Source organism: Hermetia illucens, chromosome 3 (assembly GCF_905115235.1).
Source record: "Hermetia illucens chromosome 3, iHerIll2.2.curated.20191125, whole genome shotgun sequence".
Classification (NCBI taxonomy): domain Eukaryota; kingdom Metazoa; phylum Arthropoda; class Insecta; order Diptera; family Stratiomyidae; genus Hermetia; species Hermetia illucens.
Genome location: NC_051851.1, coordinates 124,786,312 through 124,809,543, shown reverse-complemented (window position 1 = coordinate 124,809,543; position 23,232 = coordinate 124,786,312). Strand labels below are relative to the sequence as shown.

General features: G+C 42.6%; 2 protein-coding genes across 2 annotated transcripts in view; one reads left to right on the top strand and one right to left on the bottom strand.

Moving 5' to 3' along the window:
- Positions 1–9,509: 9,509 nt before the first annotated feature.
- LOC119652530 (elongation factor Ts, mitochondrial) lies at positions 9,510–10,882 on the bottom strand. Its single transcript, XM_038056731.1, has 3 exons — positions 10,417–10,882; positions 10,113–10,361; positions 9,510–10,059 (listed from the first exon to the last, which is right to left on the bottom strand). The coding sequence occupies exons 1-3, from the start codon at positions 10,570–10,572 to the stop codon at positions 9,547–9,549; spliced, it is 918 nt and encodes a 305-aa protein (XP_037912659.1). The 5' UTR covers positions 10,573–10,882; the 3' UTR covers positions 9,510–9,546.
- A 192-nt stretch (positions 10,883–11,074) lies between these two features.
- Positions 11,075–23,232, top strand: part of LOC119652125 (dynein heavy chain 7, axonemal) — a 49,790-nt gene continuing 37,632 nt past the window's right edge. Inside the window, exons 1-7 of the mRNA XM_038056064.1 lie at positions 11,075–11,342; positions 11,400–11,604; positions 20,934–21,143; positions 21,204–21,366; positions 21,426–21,647; positions 21,733–22,437; positions 22,634–23,218. Coding sequence (XP_037911992.1) covers positions 11,075–11,342; positions 11,400–11,604; positions 20,934–21,143; positions 21,204–21,366; positions 21,426–21,647; positions 21,733–22,437; positions 22,634–23,218 — 2,358 coding nt within the window. The remainder of the gene's footprint in view (positions 11,343–11,399; positions 11,605–20,933; positions 21,144–21,203; positions 21,367–21,425; positions 21,648–21,732; positions 22,438–22,633; positions 23,219–23,232) is intronic.

Sequence of the window (23,232 nt, the reverse complement as noted above, 5' to 3'; positions counted from 1 at the left end):
GCTGTTTCGCCACAACCTGTGGCGACCACTTCAGCAGGTTCGCGTAGGAAGCGGATGAAATGGACTGAAGAAATGAACCTCTTCATCATCCGCTCCTACTACGAAATAACGGCGGGGGCGGGTACAACATCTTACCGCCCCTTGTTGCACCAGAGATTCGTCGAGCGTTTCCCGCAATTCGCGCACGTGACTGTGCAGCGAGTCGCAGACCAGTACCGCTTTATTACTCGCAGCGACACAATCCCGGCCACCATCAGGGAACGTGTTCGACTTGAAGTCATCGGGGAAACTGGTGACCGAGAGTCGATGGAGGCAGAGGCGGTGGCATCAACAACACCACGCCGCACTGCTGGCAACAGGTTCAGTACTCGCCGAAGCACTCTTCTCCACCGTCCAGCTGAGGTTTCCGCTGGGGTTCGGGACGAATTCCAAAGAGCGTGTATAGAATTCTCGGATATGGATCCTTTGCATAGACCAGGCATTCCCAGGCTCTATGCATCTCCAGCAACTCCGGGAATTCTATCTCAAATCAATGATGAGATTGCATCTCGACTGTGTGCTGATATGTCGCTGCTGCAACTACAATCACTTGTGTATTGTGGTGCAGTTGCGGCTATCAGATTGCACGGTCAGAAGATTCGCTTTCGCGTTATTGGTTTGAGTGACAAAAGAGATCCACCATGAAAAATTCGTCTGGAACGTCGGCGGGACTCACTAAGGCAGGACATTGCTAGACTGATTCAGATCAGCACTGGCAATGCCAGCCGACGGGTGAGAAATAAAGTGCAGAGGGTTTACCGGAACTATGCCATCCCCTGTGAGACACCCGTAGTTGAAATTCTGGACATACTAAAACAGAAACTTTCTGTCATATGCAGTCGGTTACGACGGTATGGCGAAAGTTATTCCAGACGTGTCCAGAATGCAACATACGCGAGGAACCAGCGGAACTTTTCAGATCTCTCAACGAATCCCAACAGAGCGCCCAGACAATACAGTTCTCGGTGACGGAAGCGAAAGAGTATTGGGGTGGACTTTGGGGGTTACCTGCCCAACATGCTGAGCATGCTGAGTGGATTACCGCCGAAGGCACCCGCCATGCCAATACACCTGGCATGAATTTCGCGGATGTTACCGAAGAGGAAGTTCGACGAGCCATAAACAGCTCGAAGAACTGGAGGGGCCCAGGTCTGGATCGGGTGCAGAATTTCTGGTATAAGAAATTTACCAGCGTACACAGTCGGTTGGCACGCAGTATAAATGAGGTCATGAGTCGGCCGGAGGAATTTCCACCTTTCCTCACTGCGGGAATTACCTACCTTATCCCTAAGAAGGACACGGTGCAGGACCCCGCAGACACAAGACAAATTCATCACGTCCATTATTAGTGGAAGGATCAATGCGCACCTCGAGACCAACAACATTCTGTCCGAGGAGCAGAAGGGCTGCCGAGTTGGGTCAAGGGGTTGCAAAGAGCAACTCATTATCGACTCGGTAGTTGTAGGACAAGCAACTAGAGGCCAAAGAAACCTCTTCAGTTGCTATATCGATTATGCCAAGGCTTTTGATAGCGTTCCGCATACCTGGCTAATCGACATCCTACATCTGTATCGCATTGATCCGAAACTAATAAAGTTTTTGGCGACAGTCATGGAAGGGTGGCATACCACCTTGTCAGTCCGTACATCTGAGGGTGCTAATACCTCAGAGCCCATCCGTATACGGAGGGGCATCTTCCAGGGGGATTCATTGAGTCCTCTTTGGTTTTGTATGGCACTGAACCCCCTTTCATGGCTACTGAATGATGCTAGAGGGCATGGTTTTGCAATAAAATATGGCCTACGTGCTAAGTGCGAACTGACACACTTGATGTACCTAGATGACATCAAGGTGTATGCTGGTACTGACAACCATCTTAGAAGTCTGTTGCGAATAATAGACATGTTCAGCCGTGATATTCGGATGGAGTTTGGATTAGACAAATGTCGAATCCAAGCCATCCGCAAAGGTCATCACGAGCCGCATGCCGGACATAGCATTGGTGACCTCCACATCGAAGCTATGACCGAGACAGACTTCTACAAGTACCTAGGAACCCATGCTCGAGTTGGTGATCTGAAGGAAGCTCTGCTGTCCGAATTCCTGCGACGTGTAAAGCTGGTGCTGAAATCGCATCTCTCGGGGAAGAATAAAATGAGCGCGTTGAATGTATTCGCTATCCCTTCACTGGCTTATGCATTCGGAATATTGCCGTGGACGAAGACCGACCTGGAAAACGTCCAGCGGCGGATACGGACAACTATCATATGTCCAAATTCCGAATGCATCACCCAAAGTCTGCCGTGGAGCGGATGAACCTGCCTCGTGACATCGGAGGTAGGGGCGTGGTTGACGTGGCGGCACAACATCATCGCCAAGTCGACTCGCTGCGCGCTTATTTTTACAGTAAAGAGCAGGCGAGCCCCTTGCATGCGGCTGTCTGTAAGGCAGACTGTGGACTGACTCCACTAAACTTGAAGGATCGATCTTTCAATCCTCTGAGTGGGGTGAAGTCGGACCAGGAGCGGATCGAGGAATGGAAGTTGAAGGCAATGCACGGTAAACACGTGAATTGTCTTTGGCAGCCATTTGTCGATTTGCATCTGTCGAACAGATGGCTGTGTGCTGGGGAGCTCTTTGCTGAAACGGAGGGGTTCATGTGTGCCATTCAGGATGGTGTGGTCTCCACCCGAGCTTATAAAAAGCTCATCATGAAAGAACGGGTGGAGAACGACCAGTGCAGAATGTGTGGTTCGGCGTTAGAGACGTTGGACCATCTCATTTCTGGCTGTACTGTTATGGCACCGGTGCAATACATCACCAGGCATAATGCTGTATGTAAGGTTATCCATCAAAACCTTGCATATAAGCATGGGCTGATCACGGGAACATGTCTGGTTTACCGATATGAGCCGCAAGCAGTACTTGATAGTTCTGCTTACAGCATGTATTGGGACCGGCAAGTTCTGACTGATCGCCATACCGCACACAACAAGCCTGACGTACTGCTAGTTGACAAGACGGGTCGCTCCGCGTATATTATTGATGTTGCTATCCCCCATAATAGCAACATTGAACGGAAATACGTGGGGAAGAAGGTGAACTATGAGCCATTGGCTCGAGAAATCAAAGAAATTTGGCGTCTCGAGCGGGTGGTTGTAGTTCCCATAATATTGTCAGCTACAGGTATTGTACCTAAATCCCTCACGGCTTCCCTTGATGTGCTGGGACTTTCGCACAGTCTGGTTCAAACCATGCAGAAGTACACCATTCTGCATACGTGCTCGTTGTTGCGGGGGGTACTCGACGGATTCTCTCACTGACCTTCCACCGGCCACCACCACCAGTGCCCCTTTAGTTTTTAAGTAGGTAGGATCGTCCGAGCCTAAATGCTTGGCACTTAGTGCTAGTATTAGGTAAAATCCGGCATCTGCCGAGATTGTGATAACTCGGAAAATAATAATAATAATTTGTGAAAGAATATATTAAATCATTGTACGGTAACTTTCGTTAGTATAGTATATATTTAGTTACCTTTTGGCAACCATTTTCAGTTTAAAATTATAAATTTTCTGAGTGAATTGTGACAATATCAAAAATGGTAGATTAATTTAAAAGAGTTGTCTCTTGAAGAAAAATGCGAATTATTGGTACTTTTCAAAAATAATACTAGTAAAACAGGAATATCTCATATATCTCGAATGTCAATTATTCTCTTTAATTATGACGTCAGCATCTTATTTGTATGGCTTAGAATGCTGTTAATTAGCACGAAATTGATAAGTTTGAACTGCTATAACTTTCCACTAATAGTTGGATTTTCATGAAACTTGACATGTGTATGCACGAGGCTGTCCTCTATGTCGGTGCAAAATTTAGTACACATTATGACGTCAGCATCTGATTTCCATGGCTTTGGAAGCAGTAAATTCGCGCGAAATTGCTAAGTTTGAACTGCTATAATTTTGGCGTTAATTGCCAGATTTCCACGAAATTTAGCACGTATATACGAAATATTGTCCCCTATGCTGGTACACTGGGAAGTCCTAAGATGAATTTAAGGGAGGTTTTTCAGTAAATTTCTAAAAAGTAGTAATATATTATTAGTAAGTTTATTTGAGCAGATATCGGAATGGGACATATTTTGAGGCCTAGATTTCATCTAGGCGCACCGTGATTTTTTTCGGATTTTTAGGTTGGGTAGTTTCCGAAAATGAGTCCTGTCTCACTTCAAGTGCATACATTTTGACTCCTTACTCAGGCACTTTGCGATTTATGCCAAAACTAATGCCAGTTTCGAAAAGTACAAATCGAGACCTTTCATTTGATATCCTACACAACTATAACCGTGAAAATTTTTGAATTCCCCCTTTGCATGTATGAGGAGCCCTCTAAACTCCACCTAAATTTATGCCACTCGCTGTATGCGTGGGATTTCATAGTTCCCATCTGTCCACCGAATTTCGTTTGGATCGGTTTAGCCTTTTTGGAGAAAAATGTGTGTGACAGACAGACAGACATTGAATCGATGAGGTTTTGTGTAAAACAAAATGGGAAAACCGGCAGCAATGAGCACTAAAAATAATCTAAAAAGAAGAAAACTCTATTCCAATGGAAAGGGCATCATTGAAGGCGGTTGTACGTTAAATGCTTTTAACACAGTAAGAAAACTCCAAAGGTAGTTCGTAACATCCATACCGAAATCATGTCGCGTCCGTACGATACAAAGGGCTTCGAACAAAATGAGTCTAAAGTCACGGGAGTCTGCCAAAAAGCCAATGCTCACGGAAAAAAATGACGCCTAGGTGATTCTTGTGCTGTCAGTAGCACGCCAACTGGACAGTCGATGATTGGAAAAGAGTCATCTTCTCGGATGAAACTAAGTCTAAATTGTTCGGCCCGGATAGCACATTGTGAGTGAAACTAAGAGACGGTGAGCGATACGGTGAGCGATACGGTGTTTCCTTTTAATAATAATAATCGCTGGCGCAACAATCCATGTTGGATCAGGGCCTTGAAGTGCGTTAGAGCACTTCATTCAAGACCGTAACGGTACACTAGGAGGCAATGTGGTCAGCATTGCGCTCGCCCGAGATTATTACCCTGATTTGACTCAGGTACTTATTCACAGCTGAGTCGACTGGTATCCGACATCAAATCACGATATAAATTCCACTGCCACCAGTGAGATTTGAACCGCGACCCTCCGTACGATAGCCTTGCGCTCTAACCACTCAGCTATCCGGACATCTATCTTTTTGGTGATGTCATATTTCCAGACGATTCTGCCCCTTACATCGGGCCAGGGTTGTAAGAACTTTCCACAAAGCTTCCAAATTTAATTCTTTTAATTGAAGCTTTTTTATGTCCTATCCTAAAAATTAAAAATGACAAGGAAAATTTGAGCATAAACTTCTTTCTTGGGCCGGGAAGAGCTCTAATATTAATAAAATTGAGAGTTTATCTATCGCACATTACCATATTAGCAAAGAAAATTCCAGAAAAACAGGCTGTACTTTAAAAAATCTGGAAGAAACAATTTGTGGTATAATGAAGGAAAGCAAGAAGACATAATAAAATTACATGAATCAATGCTCAGACGTATAGAAGATGTCATAAGAGCCAAAGGTGGCGCTGTGACATTTTAGCTCTTATTTTATTATAAATCAAATTTTAATTTGCATTTATTTTAGGCATTCCGTATTTTTTAAAACATGCAAACGTTTCAACTCGTATTTTGACCAACAAACTTGAAAGAGGATTTAATTTAAAATCATGATATAAGTCGGAATGTCGTTCTTCGTCCTTTCTATAGTTTTCTTCCATTGTAATAAGAAATTTTTCTTTTATTTTTGAAATAATTTGGTGGCTTTGTTATCAAACTTTACAATTTTATATTTTCATTGCAAAATCTTTTTTGTCATTCATCCTCTTTTCACTTTGTAAGCATATACATGCACATTAACGTCGCGTGTTCAGAGCAAGCCGAAATGGTGAATTGAAATGCGTATATATATATATGTATTTGCACTGCAACTACAGCCGCAATTGCAGGCAGTCCAAGGGTAGTATAGATTCCAGGGTGAAACGTGGATTGGTACCCACAATGGAACATAAAACCTGGGAAACGCTTGCCGAACTAACACGAGCAGCTCTACTACCAAATCCTATCTCCACCTCCACGTGTTCATCGCTTAGAGTTCTTTCTTAATGAAAAATTGCAGACGGAGGACGAAGACGAGTCTCCCGCGCTTAAAAACGTGAAAAATTGTACCAACTGGTCCTCCTGGTTAGGGGTTGGGTAGGGCTGACAACCCTACACGGAACACCGAGGCTACGAAGCCACGGCAGGAGCCTCGAACAGGATGGATCTTACAACAACGAACCCGGCAACGAAAACGGAACAACGATTTGTGCATTTTCTCATGGAACGTGCGCTCCCTGTACTTACCGAATGGTGCTCATACCCTATCCCAATATAAGGCTGATGTAATGGCGAGAGATGCGCTGGGCAGAGACCACTTTCCTGAAGAAGAGCCAATACACCATATACATATTATAGCGGCCATCCAGTAAACCATGTGGTCGGAGTAGGTTTCCTAGTCAGTCAAGAAATGGAACCTGCTGTTATCAACTTCGAAACCAGGAAAATTTAGAAATATAAGCCTCATTAACGTTCACGCTCCTACAGAGTCGGAGAAGGATACCCTCTACGAGGCGGTTGAGCAGACATTCGAAACCTGCCTCAAGTATGGCATCGAATTCATACTTAGGAATTTTAACAGCCAAGTAGGGACGGAGCCCGTATTCAGGCGACAAGTTGACTCCTACAGCTTACATGAAAATACAAATGATAACTACACACACAATGGTTGTTGGAAGTATCTGATTTGCGCCGAAAGCGTTCCACAAACAAACGTGGGTCTCTCCAGATGGGACCCCTTTTAATCAAATTGACCTCGTGTTGATCGAACGCTGCCACCCCTCAGCCTTGATGAATGTGAGAACATATAGGCAGCCAATATAGACTCGGATCACTATCTTGTTGGCATAATGCTCCGGGTTTGAATTACAACAACAAAATCAGGTGAGAGTGAATACTGAAACCATTCACAACACAGCCCTCCGTAGCACCTATAAAGGGGAAATAGATGCCGCAATAACCGCAGCTAACAGATGTCCTAGAGATGAAGCATCAACAAATGATCTTTACAACCACCCGAAAGACGATGATACGGTTGGTTCGATGATGAACATAAGCTAGCAACGGAACGGAAGGAAGCTTGGGAAAACCAACACGTCTGTGAATTCGAAAAGTAGAGGGAGCAACCGTACCAGGCGCGGAATTTTTACTAACAAGTCAGCAGGATGAAGCCTCAGCATGTGTATGTGCATCCTTCCGAGACATACAGGGAAGTCTGATTTCCGACAGAATGAGCTTATTGGAGTTGAGTATTTTGAGGAACTGCTGAACAAACAAAATATCGGCGAGTTGGAGGTCCCGCCAACTGAAGACGATGGACAAATACTGCTACCAACAAGCATGGAAGAAACAGTTCGTGCAATTCATCGGCTTAAAAACCATAAGTCGACAGAAGCCGATGGGATTACAGCCGACTTGGTTAAATATAGAGGCGACCAACTACACCAAGTGGTTCATTAACTGATGCTCAAGGTGTGGGACAGCGAATCAATGCCGAACGACCGGCAACGAGGCATTATCTGTCCCATAAAAAGGGAGATATTGCGCAGTGCAGCAATTATAGAGGTATCACGTTGCTGATTACCCTCTATAAGATATTCTCTGCTATCTTGCTAGGCCAGATGGAAAAACTGTTAGAATATGACCATCAGATGCACTTGTTTGAAAATTATCTCATTATTTGACTAATATGGTAATTAATTAAGTTATTAATAGTAAAAAGTGACTGGTGGTGGACTTTGTATCGTGGTTTGACGTCGGATACCAGTCAACTCAGCTGTGAATGAGTACCTGAGTCAAATCAGGGTAATAATCTCGGGCAAGCGTAATGCTGACACAATGCCTCATATAGGGTACTGTAATCCTGTAGTGTACTGTTACGGTCTTGAATGAAGTGCTCTGACACACATCAAGGCCCTGATCCAATATGGATTGTTGCGCCAACGATTATTATTATAATAAGTGACTGCCAATAAAAGCAGCGAAAATAGAAATTCGTAGTCTGTGAAACTTTACAGTTTATCAGTGGCACAATTTCGGGTTAACTGATGCAGGAGGTTCTGTGAAGGCTTTTCTTCTCCTTTGCAAATGTTTTGTACAAGATTATCACACGGTACGTGCATATGAGCATATAAATTGGATATTACCAGACCACTGATGGAACACACATACATATAGGTAGGTATATATGATTCTGAATTGAGGCTATTGCAGCTGAAAAAGAAGAAAAAGTATCTTAGAAAAGAGGCCGTTTCAGCTAAGAAATCCTTTTTTCCAATAAACTTCAAATCGTCAAACTATCAAAGGTTTCAATTTCAGTCGAATAAATTATTCATCATAGATAGACAAACATAAATTCAGTTGTTTTCGAAACGGATTTATCTTATGTCAGTACAAAACCTTAAAAGTAGTTCCAATTTCAATTTGCGTAACTATCGAACGCAAAATTTTATCAATAACTAAACCGATTGTTGCTTGCTCTGCACATTGTATCTAGTCCACTAAATTGTTGTTAATTAACGTATTTGTAAACCAGTTGGCAACTGCACAAAGCAGAAATAGCATCGATCGTAATGGTAACTACTGTGATTTCATATGATTCCATGATTATGATTACGATTTCACGATTGCATGATAGCAATCGTAATTATCGCCCATGATTATGATTACAATCGTGTAATTGCAAAATCACGCTGATTTTTTATTATAATCGCAATAATAATCATGATTATGATTTTGCCTGGTTTGCTGGTTTCCAGCGAAATAATACAATAATAAAAAAATCAACAAAATGGTACCTTCATATGCAGCTTCCGTAACAGCAAAATCCGTGGAAACTAGCCCTTATTCTCGAGAAATCTTTTCATTTTCATTATTTGGTTGATGTGAGCGAGACAAGAGCTTCATGGGAAACGGCCAGGTGACGTTTCCGACAAGAGTCTGTTTCTGAACTAGACTTCATATTTTCGTCATTTTTTGTGATGATTATAAGCTTAATACGGCTGGTTTACTGTGCGCAAGATATAATTGCACGGAATCATAATGTTCGAGAAATAGCCGTTACAGTTTCCAACAGAGTCAATAGTTGATACAATGCCACGAAAATTTCAGTGGGTTCAGATTCAATAAGAACTAGCGGAACGTGCACATTCGCGCGCTACCTTTTCGAATGGTCAATTTGGAGACTTATGGGATATTCTTCCCTAAAAACACAAATGTCCAAGCTAATGATAATTTCATTTCGTAAACTTGATTCAAGATAGACATGTAAAGACATGTAGTTAAGACTATTTTATTGGTATTCACTAATTTACAAGTTTCTCGGCTGCGAAGGCTTCGTTCTTAGAGGGTTCCCCACACTCAAATCGTTGAAAATCGACCACTTCCAACTGATTCTCCTGCAAAATTTCCCCTACTGTCGCGCTAGGGTCTAGCAAATATTCCTGATGGATCAGACATTTTTCGTCGTCCTTATTCTCAACTGGTTCATCCTTTCCTTTCTCTCCAACTTTATTGGGGTCCATACCAATGATGTGTTGCACTAAATTCTTCTGCAAATCCAAGTTTGTTTCAGCGCTGCGAAACGCTACAATCGCTCCGTAGCGGCCGAATCGCACTTCATTTGGTTGCGGAATGGTTGAGTCTTTCGAGGGATGTGTGTAGCCAAACAAACTCAATTCGTTGTTTGTTTTGAAGCAAATCGCCCGCCTGACAGTCGCATTCTCTCCAACTGTTCCAATTAGAAGAGCTAAGTGATCACCAAGGGTCTTCCCGTCGTCAAGTTTTAGGTTTCGAAGTGCTTCGCTTTCGAATCCTAGCTGAAATGGTTAATGTTAAACGTGCGAGCAGAGGTAAGTAAAGTTCATGTTACCTTCCATAGGTCCCCATCGAAGTCCGTCATTTCTGTGTACTGCGCGCACACTTTTGTGGCGTGACTTACGAAATTCTTGAAGTTGTCGTTCCTCGCAACGAAATCCGTTTCGCAGTTGATTTCAACCATGGCTCCGATATTCTCCCGCACGAGTACTCCCACAAGACCTTGCGCCGTTGCGCGCCCTTCCAGTTTGGTTGCCTTGGCCCAACCCATCGTTTGCGCTTGTTGATTGAGCCACTGTTCTGCCTGCATTCGCAACATTAGTATACCTTCTTGTTTCACTGAACATTCGAATAAGTACCTTCGCCAGGTCATTGTTGTGCATTTCCAGAGCCTTTTTGCAGTTTGCGAAGGTGTAGCCGGTCTTTTTGCGGAGCGCCGCAAGTGCACTTTTCACATCTGTTGAGTATGGCATCCGAGCCATGGAAAGGCGTTTAATTGCATGTTTGAAAAACATTTTCCCGACTGTTGAACTACTGATTCTGACGTTGCTTGGGAATCAAGTAATCGATAGAAAAATAAATAAAATCAGGACTTCACTGAAGTTTTATCGGAGCAAGTCTTCGAATTTTACGGAGGATTAAGCAAGCATTTTTCTATTAAGACGGAAATTACGGCAGTCTCGCGCGGACAGAAAAGGTAATTCTATTTATTCGTAATTTCGTGGAGGTTGGCAAGCGTAAAATTAACGAATACTTTCCGATAAAAACAGTTTTTCAAATCGGGTAAAATTGCACAACTTTGACAGATAGCACACTGGTTAAAGAACGAACCACACTTTCTACAATGCGCAATGAAGTTTGTTGCGATATTATGTGGATTATGTGGATCGTGTTGATTGGGGGGAAAATTTAAATATAAAAAAACGAATATTTTTTGTATACGATACGGGGTTCACATTGTGCTTATTTATTTTCAGCTGAAGTTTCCCGAGACTCTAACTACAGGTGATTTTTCAAATGAATCCATCCAGAGCCTCTCAGGGGGCTATCCCCAAAACAGCACCCACTTCAGCGAAACCACCTCGTTCTGCATCCCGAATTGTTGCGGACCTGATGCAATCCAAAGCTAATCCCCAATACAAGGCGCGACGTATGTGGCACGAACTAAATATGCCTGAATCTACTAAAAATATTTTCGATGGGAAACCGCTTACGATTCCGGATAAGTTGCTGAGGCAGTCTAAAGCGTTTCAACCGATAAAACGGAAATCGACAAAAGTGAAAAGTTGGTATTCTGAACTCAGAAACATTTTTTTCTCAATTAATGATTGATTTTAAACAGAGGTCCGAACGTACGCTGACATGAGGAGGCAACGTGAAGAGTTCCGTGAAAAGCTAGTGGCGTTGATAATAGGCAACGAAGAAAAAGAAGCAACAGATGAATTCCCTAATATTGAGGAGCGTGAGCTTCTACGGTACTACTATTACATCAAGCATGGAATAGACACGATCCATGTTGCGCCGTTGAGTAATAAAATTTTAACGAGGTAAGTTTAAACTGGAATGGAATGTGAAGTGAACTTAAGGGAAATGGTGAATGTTAGAATCCAGACTCTTTTGGACGACTTCAATATATTTTAAACTATTCATATGAGCTTTTTTGGGGTAGGGTAGCTGAATGCATTTACCCACAGAGTGTTGGGCGTTCCCGCAATGATACGCCATTGGGCTCGAGCTTTACCTTCTTTACAACCAGCAGAGCCGGAACCTAATGCGCAACATGGCTCCATCTGCCAGCACTCCTCAGCATCTCCTCGACAACGTTGTCTGGAGAGAGATTCCCTGTGCTCCCCCACCTTTCACAAGAAAAAAAAAGTGTTGGTCGTCGTCCACAGACGCCATCCGCAAAGCTCCCCGTCTCTGCACTTGCGCTTACGATATACCCCCTTGCTAAGAGCGTCAGCCTATACCTCTGCGGCGTAGAGCAGAACAGACTGAGACGTCGCCTGCTAGATGTAGAACCCCAATAGCCAACTTAAGGCCGAAACTCTAGCTGCAGCCTTGTCCGTTGCTGCTTTGATTTGCTCGAAAAAAGCTTATTTTTGAGTCAAAAGTCAGTCCAAGGTATATTACCGTTGGTATTAACTCGATTATCGACTGAACGGTCGATATATATACATTCTCTTTTAGTCAGGATGAATTCTTCTTTTTTTTTCAGTGCAAGGGTGAAACTATGAACGGTCATCCATCCTTTTACTCGTCGCATCAACGTGCCAAACCTGCTTTGCGCCTGTTCAAGAGTTCGTCCAGCAACAAGCGTAATCTGCATAACAAACTAAGTGCGACTCTTCTGGCATGCCGAGTCTAAGCAAACTATTATAGGAAGCGTTTCAGCGGTCCGGCCCTAGGATAGATTCCTACGCAACATCCGACGCGAGCTGCACCCTCCTTTGGCCTTCTAGCATGCCATAGAGCAAGGACCAGTTCCTTAGATAATCCCTCAATATCCGTAAGAGATAGATCGACACGTGGAAAGTATTGTCTAGTATGCCTAGAATGTCTTTTCATTTTACGGAATTAAAGGCATTTCTGACGTCAAACGTTCCTAGGAGCGCCATCTGTCGGACTCGGCGGCTGTGTGCCTGCCTTCGACGAACGGCATCCACGACTTGCGTGACAGCACCAACTGTGGTCCCCCCTGCTCTAAAGCCGTGGGGTTAAGTCTCCAGCAACAAGTATCGCTTTAGCAAGTCTACTTCTGATGAGCCTTTCGAGCAATTTCCTGGCAGAGTCGAGCATACAAAGTGGTCGGCTTTTCCTTTGCTGATCAACGCAAATCTCGCCACTATTTAACGAGAAGGGAAAATGTCCTTTTTTAGGCAAGCATTGAATGCGCCGAGTAGTAGGCCTGGCTAATGTTGGAGCACCAGTTTGTATACCTCTACTGGGATACCATCAAGTCCTTTCTTTCGCTTTCTTGTTTTTGATAAAGAGGACTGCCTCTTCTAACACTTTTATAGAAAAACGTGGACAGTCCTCGACGCTCTCCGCGCTGTCGTCATCACTACGAACGGGGTGCGCAGGGAATAGTTCCCGTACAATGCGGTCCATCTACTCGGCCTTAAGTGAATAGGGTTTCCGCAAAGTCCCAATTTTTTGACTTGCCCGTTTTTAACGGAATCCCCACGGGTCTTCACCTCGTGGAACCGATCCTGCCAGCAGCGAGGTTTGCTCCATATTTATTGCCCTTTGGACTCTCCTTTTGACTGATCTGTACTTTGTGATTATGGAACACGCCTCTTCCCGGTTGCTTAGACGTTGTGTGGAGCGGCAGAGTTTGTGACACCCCTTCCGGAGCGTTGCAATTTCCGCCGTACATAGAAAACTTGTCACGTCTCGATACCATACTGGGCATGGAAGCTTCGCAAGTTCATAACTGAATTCACGGCAGTGTAAGTGCGGCCCCACCTGCTCCAAGAGTTTCGACAAGCCTCCCGGTGTTCACCTTCACGACGTTCCACGTAAAGAAAGAGTGCCGAGGTGGCGCACACCGCAAGTTTGTGTGAGCCACAACAGTCGCTACGAGAAGTCTTCCAGAATTCACCACCCGTCGACCAGCGACACCAGTGATTCCGACGCGAAGATTACGTCGGCAATGCTTCCCTCGCCGCCTGGGTGCCGGAACTTTGAACTTAAAACTACAAATCCTGTTCTCGCCGCCATTTCGAGTATTCGTTTCGATTGGGTCCTCCCGAGCATCAAGCCTGTGTCGAAAGTCCGACATAGTCTCATTCGATGTTTGATGGGCACTAAAAACCGCTAACCTTCAACAGCGATTCCAGACAAAGCCGCCTCCTCCGTCTTGGGCGAGAACCCTAAGGTGAGTCCCGCCCCGAATCGAAATGGCAGTGGTACCTGGTATATCGGGGTGGCATGAAGTGGGTCTTTGTTTCGGTACTGTTCACTGATAAGCACTAGATTAGCTTTGGTCTTCACAGTGAACTGCGCTAGCAACTCGTGAACGACTGCACTCTGGTGCATATTTATCTGTAGGATGCGGATCATGTTGGTCGCGACTTAGCTCTTTCCAGTTTTGATCTGAAGACTGGACACCGCCCAAGCCCGCAGTTTGTGCATTGCTCTCATCAGACACGCCACGATGCCTGCATAAAACGCAACTCTCCTTTTCGTTCGAAGCAAATCATGTGTCGTAAATGAAACTTTTCTACTTTTCACACAAAACCCGTACAGTATGTGTCCAATGCCTTTTCCATTCAATCTTCTCTGACGAAATGGTGTTCAAATTAGGAGTTCTGGATAGTTTTTTGCAGTTATATCCCGCGAAATCCACAGTGTTTTATTGAAAAAGAAAGTTTTGCGATCTTTCAGCTATCGGTTGGGCATATGATTACCTCTGAATATGTTATAGTCCTCTGATATTCTCCGAAGCTTTATGTTTATCATTTCCTTAAATTTACTGAAAAAAACCCATTTTAAAACTTGTTAGTCACTCTGGAAAGCTCACTCATTATTAATACATATTTATTAGTTATTAGTTTGGATTTCGCATTGACAAATGTTTTTTTGTTTAAAGTTGTCTTATAGCTAACGGTCAAATTTCCAATATTTCTCGCTTTCTCGTTATTATATCTATAAAATTTTGTGTTTTTACATTGACGAGTATTTTAGAAGGTCCTTCTTCTACAACAAAAGCAAATTGCAACGAAAGCTAAAACAGACCAAATCGGAATGCACTGTACTTATGCTAGTCATCTAAGACAACTTATATAGTGGCAATTTGAAATTTAAATATTTTCCGGTCAGAAAAATGCAACCATCCTAATTTGGATTGTTCCTTTATTCACAGTACCGCAGTGAAAATTTCGAGAAAAATCAATCGTCACTAGGCAATAATAGCTTTGAGGTTCCTAACAAGACTCGGCTTTTCAATTTAAGTGTAAATCGCATCTAGCACCTAACTGACTATTTGGGCGTTAAGTGAGGAAAGCCATAAAGTATCTTCTTCCTTATGCGACATAAATTTAAGTAAGTAGGTGAAGAGGAATCGTAATTTCAACCAAGTTATATATATCCATTGTACCTCCTCCTGGACAGTTTTCTGCCTGCATCGCTCATAGGCTATTGCGGATCTAAGTCCGTTTCCTAAAGGTGGAGACCGCGCAGGTATCCCGTTCAAGAAAACGGGGTTGTATTCGTCCTAAATTTCAAACTAGGCATCACATATGAGGTGCACTGCTTTTTTCTTCTCTTCTTTATTTTTATTGCAGATAGTCGTATTGTAAGTTACACCTTTGCCCATTTATGAACTCCTTCAATACCAATGATATTTGAATGCTTTGACATGCATATCAAGAACTTTCAATTGCAGTTCTACACCGATAACCCCACAGTTTTCACGCATTATTCTTCCGAAAGACCAGTTTTATACTCGAAATTTCCTTGATTCCCTCGTCGTTGAAAATTATTATCTCCGTAATCTCAAAGAGATGTTTCCGCGTGGTGATCATTCTTCTCTTTTGGTGGCTGTGTATCTTCTTAACGATGAATCTGGAAATCGCATCTTGCCCACTTGTTCCCAAATGGTCGCATGGACCTATGATTGATCATTTTTAAAAGCGCCAATGTTATCGAGTGCGGTTGTTTGTTAACTCCATCCGATGTATAGTTAAAGTAGTTTCGAGTATCGCAAACGGAGTATTTTCCATTGCTCCATTAACGCTTAGGTAACAGAGACGCAGGCATCAAAATGAGCAGCTCTCTACTGTTCACTGTGGATTCTTTTCGTTCCGTTCACTTGCAATATTGCATTCATGCGGTCTGTCTTCAACGTTCATCAGAAACCATAATAAGGTATTCATTTCCGCTAGGCATATTTGGTGTGCATTACGTTATATGTATTCCCAACAAGCATTGCCAAAACATCTCTTTCCTCTATTACTAGGGCAAGAATGATGTCATTTGTACACTCGCAAATTTTCATCCATGGGACGGGCGAAATGTGAATTTAACCTGTTCGAATGATAGAATGTTGTATCCTAAAGAGCAGTCTAGGCTAAGGGCAACGGCAGGATGCTACTCGAACTTATGCTTTTCTTCGGAACTTTCTAATTCTTCCTTTGTATCGATTCTATTTTTCATGGATCAGTTAAAGAATGCCTTTGTTAGATGGGCACAAATTTCAGTTCAACCATAGTGTTTTCACCTCTACGATATTTTCCCTTTCTTTGGCGTACTTGGAGTGTGGCTTTCCTCGAAGGAATTTCTCATGCTTATGCTTATAATGATCACCGGGAATTGTGACTTCGGCGCTCAGTGTGTAAGTTTGTACATCACCCAGCCGATTTTCCGTTGTATTTCGAAAAGGATCAGTTGAAGGTAGTTCCAAACCCAATACAAAATGCATGCGTCTGTGATCCGAGAATGTCCTACGGTTAGATATCCGCTACTCTTCTCCTCGATTGTCATTATACCAGGGGATGTAACCGTGATGCAGAAGAATTATCGTGTGACATCGTTGACAAAAATGAGTTTATTGCCAAAGTCAATGTCAATGTCAGAATATGGTGGTCATTAGCATTGCAACCTGCTGTTATTCCCATGCCTATGGATGGTCCATTATGAACTTCGTCTTCATTGTGAGGGAAGTAATGCAGAACACTAGAGATTTTTCTCATCCCCCTGTTGATTCTTTATAAAAATTAAAATTTTTTGACTGTTGCAGTGTTGTCAGTGCTCGATAATGAGCGCTTTTAAGGTGCTGTGATTGACGACGGCCTCTCTGCACCCTGTAGCGGATATCTAATATGCCCATTCCGATAAAAACCCACAAAGGAAAATTATTTGGCGGCGGCCATTCATAATAATTTCTTTCGGTGGTTGTCATGAATCTCTATATGAAGGGGTCCACTCTGCACTCCATGCCGATTCCTGGGAATATGCTCCACTCCCCTAAGGCAAAATAGCTATAGGTACGAGGTGGGTGACCAGAGCAAAGTCTGAAGGGATTCATTTTAAGTGGCTCTTGTGACAAAGCCTCACTGGATATCATCTGGTATCATGGGAACCGGGACGGTCCCTGAAACCATATGTTGCGGGAGAATTCCTGGGAGATATGTTCTTGGCACGGTTATTTGCGATGGGTCCCTTGTGGGAGTTTTACGGGTTGTGCCAATATCGCGGGAAGAGCTCCTTGTGGGCTTAAGTGTAGAATTGCGCTGTGCCCCGAGCACTCTACTCCTTAGTTGCGGCAGAAGTGTTAGATAGGCGTTGCATCCATCGGTATGAGTAGTGAGCCATAGTATAAACCAATACCGTCATGCCAGTCATGGCGTGGCACTGATTGTGGTCTCGAAATCAATCAAATCCCCACGATCTTCATTTGAAATTGGGTTAAAACCCCCATGCACTCGGGCATTTAATCAGAAATCTTTCCATCGATACCTGATGGACGCTGCTGTTTAAGTCCAACCAGGTAGTGGTATACGCTGACGATATTACTATCTTGTCTCGGGTGCAAAAGAGACTTTAATAATAATAATAATAGTCGTTGGCTCAACAATCCATATTGGAGAAGGGCCTTGAAGTGTGTTAGAGCACTTCATTCAAGACCGTAACGGTACTCTACAGAACACTGTAGGAGGCAATGTAGTCAGCATTCCGCTCGCCCGAGATTATTACCCTGATTTGACTCAGGTACTCATTCACAGCTGAATCGACTGGTATCCGACGTCAACTCACGATACAAATTCCACTGCCACCAGCGAGATTTGAACCGCGACCTTCCGTATGATAGCCCAGTGCTCTAACCACTGAGCTATCCGGACACACAGAGACTTTGGTATGCCTAAATCTGGCAGCGGAAAAAAAACCGAAAAGAGGACTCTACATAGACAACATATTCGAAAATTCACAAAATGATTACCAAAGCTGTAGTACGTTACGGCAGCGAAGTGTGGACCCTTATTCAGGACGGACGTTTTCGTGTGGTAGATGGCTGGCGCATCAGCTACAACAACAAGTTGTATGAAATCTATGGTGACCCAGAAGTCGTCTCAATCATGATACGACGTGGGAATACTCAAAAGGGATTAAGGGGGGCGGGTCGGAAAACCGAAGAAAAATTGGAAGACACAACTGATGACGATGGCGAAATGATATTATGTGTAGGAAATTAGAAGACGCGGTCATAAATGCTGAAGGAAGTGAAGGTGTGAAAACGGACTGGAGCTATACGAAGAAGAACACCCATGTAGTTTGTCGTTTTTTCTTTTGCCAATTGGAAATACCCCGATAGCAAGACGTAGACAATTCATAAAAGCTTAAAGTTTTCGATCGACCGTGGCGATCACTTCCCATGTAATGTTCCTATATAACAGCACAGAGAACGTTGACGTGTGGGGAACAGTATCAATTTATCGAATATTGTTAATATGTCTGCTGATATCGAGGTAGGTACTCCTGCCGTCAGGAGGAACGCTATGCGATATACAAATTCTTCGATGACCTTGATATTATGCCCATTAATGAAAGTAGTAACAGTGCTTATATCTGCCCACTCTGTGAATGGGATTTGTCTGAGGCATACATAGACATTTACTTAAGCCCGACACAACAAAAGAATAGTGTGTAATGTGTATATCATATAAATACACTAAGCAATATTTTTTCTTTATCGGACTGTGTAGTGGCCAGTATGTCTTTTGTTCACCAAGATACTGGAATTCCAACTACTGACACTAATGCATGGAAGATTGTTTTCATGCCTCCAAAGGATAAGGAAATGTTGCTTGTTTCGATTCCAAAATTCACAAAATGAATAAGCACAGCTCCTATGCGCCATCGTTGTCTATTTGTTGGAATGTGGTTCAACTACTTCCAGGAGTTTCCAAGAAGCGTCCATTCCACTGTCATGCGCCACATATATTTGGGGCGTCCAACTTATCAGCTAACTTGAAATATCTGCAATGGAATTGTTGCCCTCCCTAAAATGTGACCTATCCATTGCCATTTCTGCCTTCTGTCGTGTACGATTATCTGGCCAGTACGCCGGTTAAATTCCTCGTTCGAAATTGTTCGGGTCGGGGTACCCCGATGACCCCGGTCAAACGATGTTTCCTAGATATACACCAACGCTATCCATGCCCTTCCCATCAATGCCAATAGGTAAATAAGTCATCATACTGAGAACTTTAGTTTTGTTGGTGTTTATTTTCAGTTCAGGTCCATCACTTGACGACAGAGAAAACCGATTTCATGGTCCATTGAGCCCCACCACATCCTCTACACAAGGTAACAGACCCGTAATAAGAAGAAATAATATCAACAACAGAATGTAATTCTGGCGAACTGCGCCTTGCACACTCCTGCAGTGCGCCTTTCAATCGCATAAACAATGCAGCAGTGGAAACGTTATTATTCTTATTTTGATTAACGTCAGTTCAAGCTGAAGTTTGAAAGCTCTTTTTAACTTTTGATATAGCGTTGTACTCGGTTAACAATTCGTATGGTTTCATTCAGTTCTTGCTAACTTCTGGTTCGTAGCATAAGAGACACCGGTCTTCCTCACTTATTTGGCCTAAGATATTTCTGCAGACTCACAGATGTTTGAAGGCACTGATTGTATGCTTTTTGGCCTGCTTCCTGTCCATATCTCACTATTAGTATTGTTAAGAAAACAAAAAATGCTTTATTCTCGGCAAACTGGGGATACGACCTCAAGCGTTTGCAGAATTGTTAAGAAACCACTAGTTGGCAAAACTACCACCTGGGGAAGCTAGGAATATCTGTGGATACCGTCTGTAGATTCTATAAGGAGAGTGATGAAACTTCCATACATATTCTGGAACAATGCCCAGTCCATTCAACAACAGTCAACACTGGAACACCTAGAATTAGGGAGCAGTTTAAAATTCCTATCGGCGACATATTCTAGTAAATAGGCACATTACAACAATTAAGGGGCACTATAAGGACGCGGTTCAACTTTCCTTAACACTATTATTATTTTTCCGAGTTGTCACAATAGTGGTCAGTGGTAGGTTAGTGGAAAAATCCGTCGAGAAATCCCCGCATATCGAGCAAGTTTGCAGAATGGTGTATTGGTGGTGGTTTGAGCCAGAGTGTGTGAGAGTTCCTGCAATTTCAAATAGTATGTATAGAGCGGACCGTGAAAAAGATTGTTTCGATGAGTACTGACACTGTTGCCCACAGTGTGGCGTGGTGTTGTTGGTTCCGCTGCCTCTGCTCCCATCGAGTCCTCGTCACCAGCTTCCGCGATGACCTCAAGCCGAACACGCTCCCTGATGACGGCCAGGATTGTGTCGCTGCGGGTAATAAAGCGGTACTATTTGACAATTCGCTGTTATCGGAATTTAAAGAGGCTCATATTTCTCAGTCGACCTTATACGCTGCCTATGCGAATCAGCTGCAGCCGGTGGAGCCTTGGCCTTGGTCATCATGGCACCTAGACATCGAATCGTTCCACGATTAGCGGTTTCGATGCCGTGCTATCCATTACGAGAGCCCGACCTATTATATTTACCAAGTCTGATAACTCCGGCCGGTTATCCGTAGTGGATCTTAGTTTTCTCCTTCTGCTCTTTTAATGGATTTGAATTTACCTAACTGCCAGGTATGGTGATAGCTTCCTTAGCGAGTAATCTGTAAGACTACAAGGTTGCTGCACTTTTTTCACCTACCTGCTGAGACGCTGCAATGGCCTGAAACTATTCGGACTGAAGTTAACCATCTTTCCAGCTTGGATTCAGTCACAGTCAGGATATTCTCCTAGTTTTTGAAATTATACAATACAAGTGTCAGTCATTTATTTATATATGCCCGTCTATTGGTCTTTCAGAATAATAAATATGATACCAAAACGTCTACAAGGATGGGATCGAGTCATGACAGAAAATATTCGCGAAATGAAGTCTGAATATATTTTTGCTGTGAAAAAATCTATTGTAGATTTCGTCCTAGGCGATTCCCTTGAAAGAAAAGTGAAGACTGAGGAGCTAACTCGGGATCGAGTTGAATTGCAAACTTACAAAAATAAATGGAGGCATCGGTAAAATTATTTTGTATTCAGCAATAATGCATCTAAAGATCTTTTTATGAAAAATTCCAGGTTTGATTTAAATCAAAAATTTCTTCAAAGAAATCTTTTCACTATCAACCGCTCATTAGCCTTGATACTGGATATGTGGAACCATACTTATAAGGACTTATTGTTCGTGGATGTGAAAGTTTTAGCTGAGAAATCAGAAGCATATGATATGACCGAATTCACTGTAAGGAATCAAATGCAGTAAACTTCTGATAGTTGAAAATTGTGCTTATATTTTTATAGAGTATAGCCCAGAAACATATTGAAAAGGCAAAAACAACTTTAACGGACTCATGGAGTGGAGGGATCCAAACAATTATAACGAAACATATTAGCAAGGTTCCAACATCAAGAAAGTCCTTATCCAGATTTTTCAATTGTGTTGCTGCCTTGATGACTCAACAACTGGAAGAGCTAACACTGCGAAGTTTAAATGCTTACACCGATTATATTTGTGATGTTGGGGTATATATCTATGTGCCTTCTATAAATAACAACGCTTTTGTTTCCGAAGCGTCCATTTGTCTTAGTGAATAATAACTTCTTACAGAACACAAATCCAGGAATTAAACTAGCCGTTATTCTCGAAGACCAAGACACACTAGTGTTCGTACCAAGTTTCGGAAAAGTCCAATATGAAATCCTTAAAATTGTCGACAGCATGATCCGAGCTATAAAATTTCTCCCTAGAATTGAATCCTTAATTTACACTGATCAACCAAATTTAGGTGGTCATTTTCTAAAGCCTGCTATTCCTGAATCTGATGTGGAGAATTGTCGTGCAAGGATACATGAAATGTTAGAGGAACAGCGGATCGGGCCTGAGCTACGCCTACAAGATTTCGACAATTACATGAGCTTAATGAACGGCGTTGATGCAGAAGAAATAGCTGAATTTATTATGTCTAATCCAACTTTTGATGAGTACTGTGAAAAAGTAAAACATTATAAGGAATTAGAGTGGGAGATTCCGATGGAAATTTGGGGCGTAATAAAAATGGGGTTATATGAATTTCACCGTGAAGGTCTAATCAACAATTTGAAGGAGCTTGCCCGATTTATGCAAAATAGATTGCTATCGAAAATGACCTTAGATCAGCAGAATGATATTTTAAAATTGGGGAAAGAATATGAAAATATCGCGAAGAAGGCGCTTTCAGTACCACAGAATACTGCCGAGTTAATGGCTTCGAAAGCATATGTTACGAAAACTGAAGATAAAACAGTGGTGGAGATGGAGAAGCGTTTAAAAACTGTAAGAGCGTTCAAATCTATATTATGTTGATCATCTTTATGCTATTTTATAATTTTTCGCTTGTTAACTTTAAAGAAGTTTCATTTGGTTGGACTTTAAAGCTATTTATATATGTCGTGATAGCACTTACATCAATAAGTACCTTGTTATTGACCATGTTCTGTATAATATTCAACTTGTGTTCTTTGCATTTCAGAATCTTGACAACATTCTATGGCTGATGGATTATACAATTTACTCTCCTTTGGAAATCAAAATAAACAGCAACACATTCCAGTGGTATCGCAAAATGCCTGGCGTTTTTGCTGAAAATCGCAAGATTTTAGCGGACAAATCAATTGAATATCAAGAGTCTCTGAAAAAACGCATTGAACAATTCCGCCGTGATCTGGAATCTTATTGGGATCAAGTCCAAGAATATGATAACTGGGGCGAGATTAAAAACTTGGCCAAATACAAAAAGAAGGCCGCTGTTCTGGATGCCCGCCTGATCCAAGCCATGGAGAAAATTGACCAAATAAATGAAGAAGAAGCTGCATATGGCTGGGAGCTATCACAATACCCAATAAGAAAGAAAGCTCATGATAAGCTTCTGCCTTACAAAAGGTTATATGATGCAGGTCAAGAGTTTATGGAAAAATATGATCTCTGGATGCATTCACAAGTCGGGACCTTCTATCCTGATGAAATCGAAAATGACGTTGGAAATATAAATCGCATTGTATTGAAATTAGAGAAACAATTTAGTGATCGTCCCAATACGCAGAAGCTAGCTTTAGACGTAAAGATTGAATT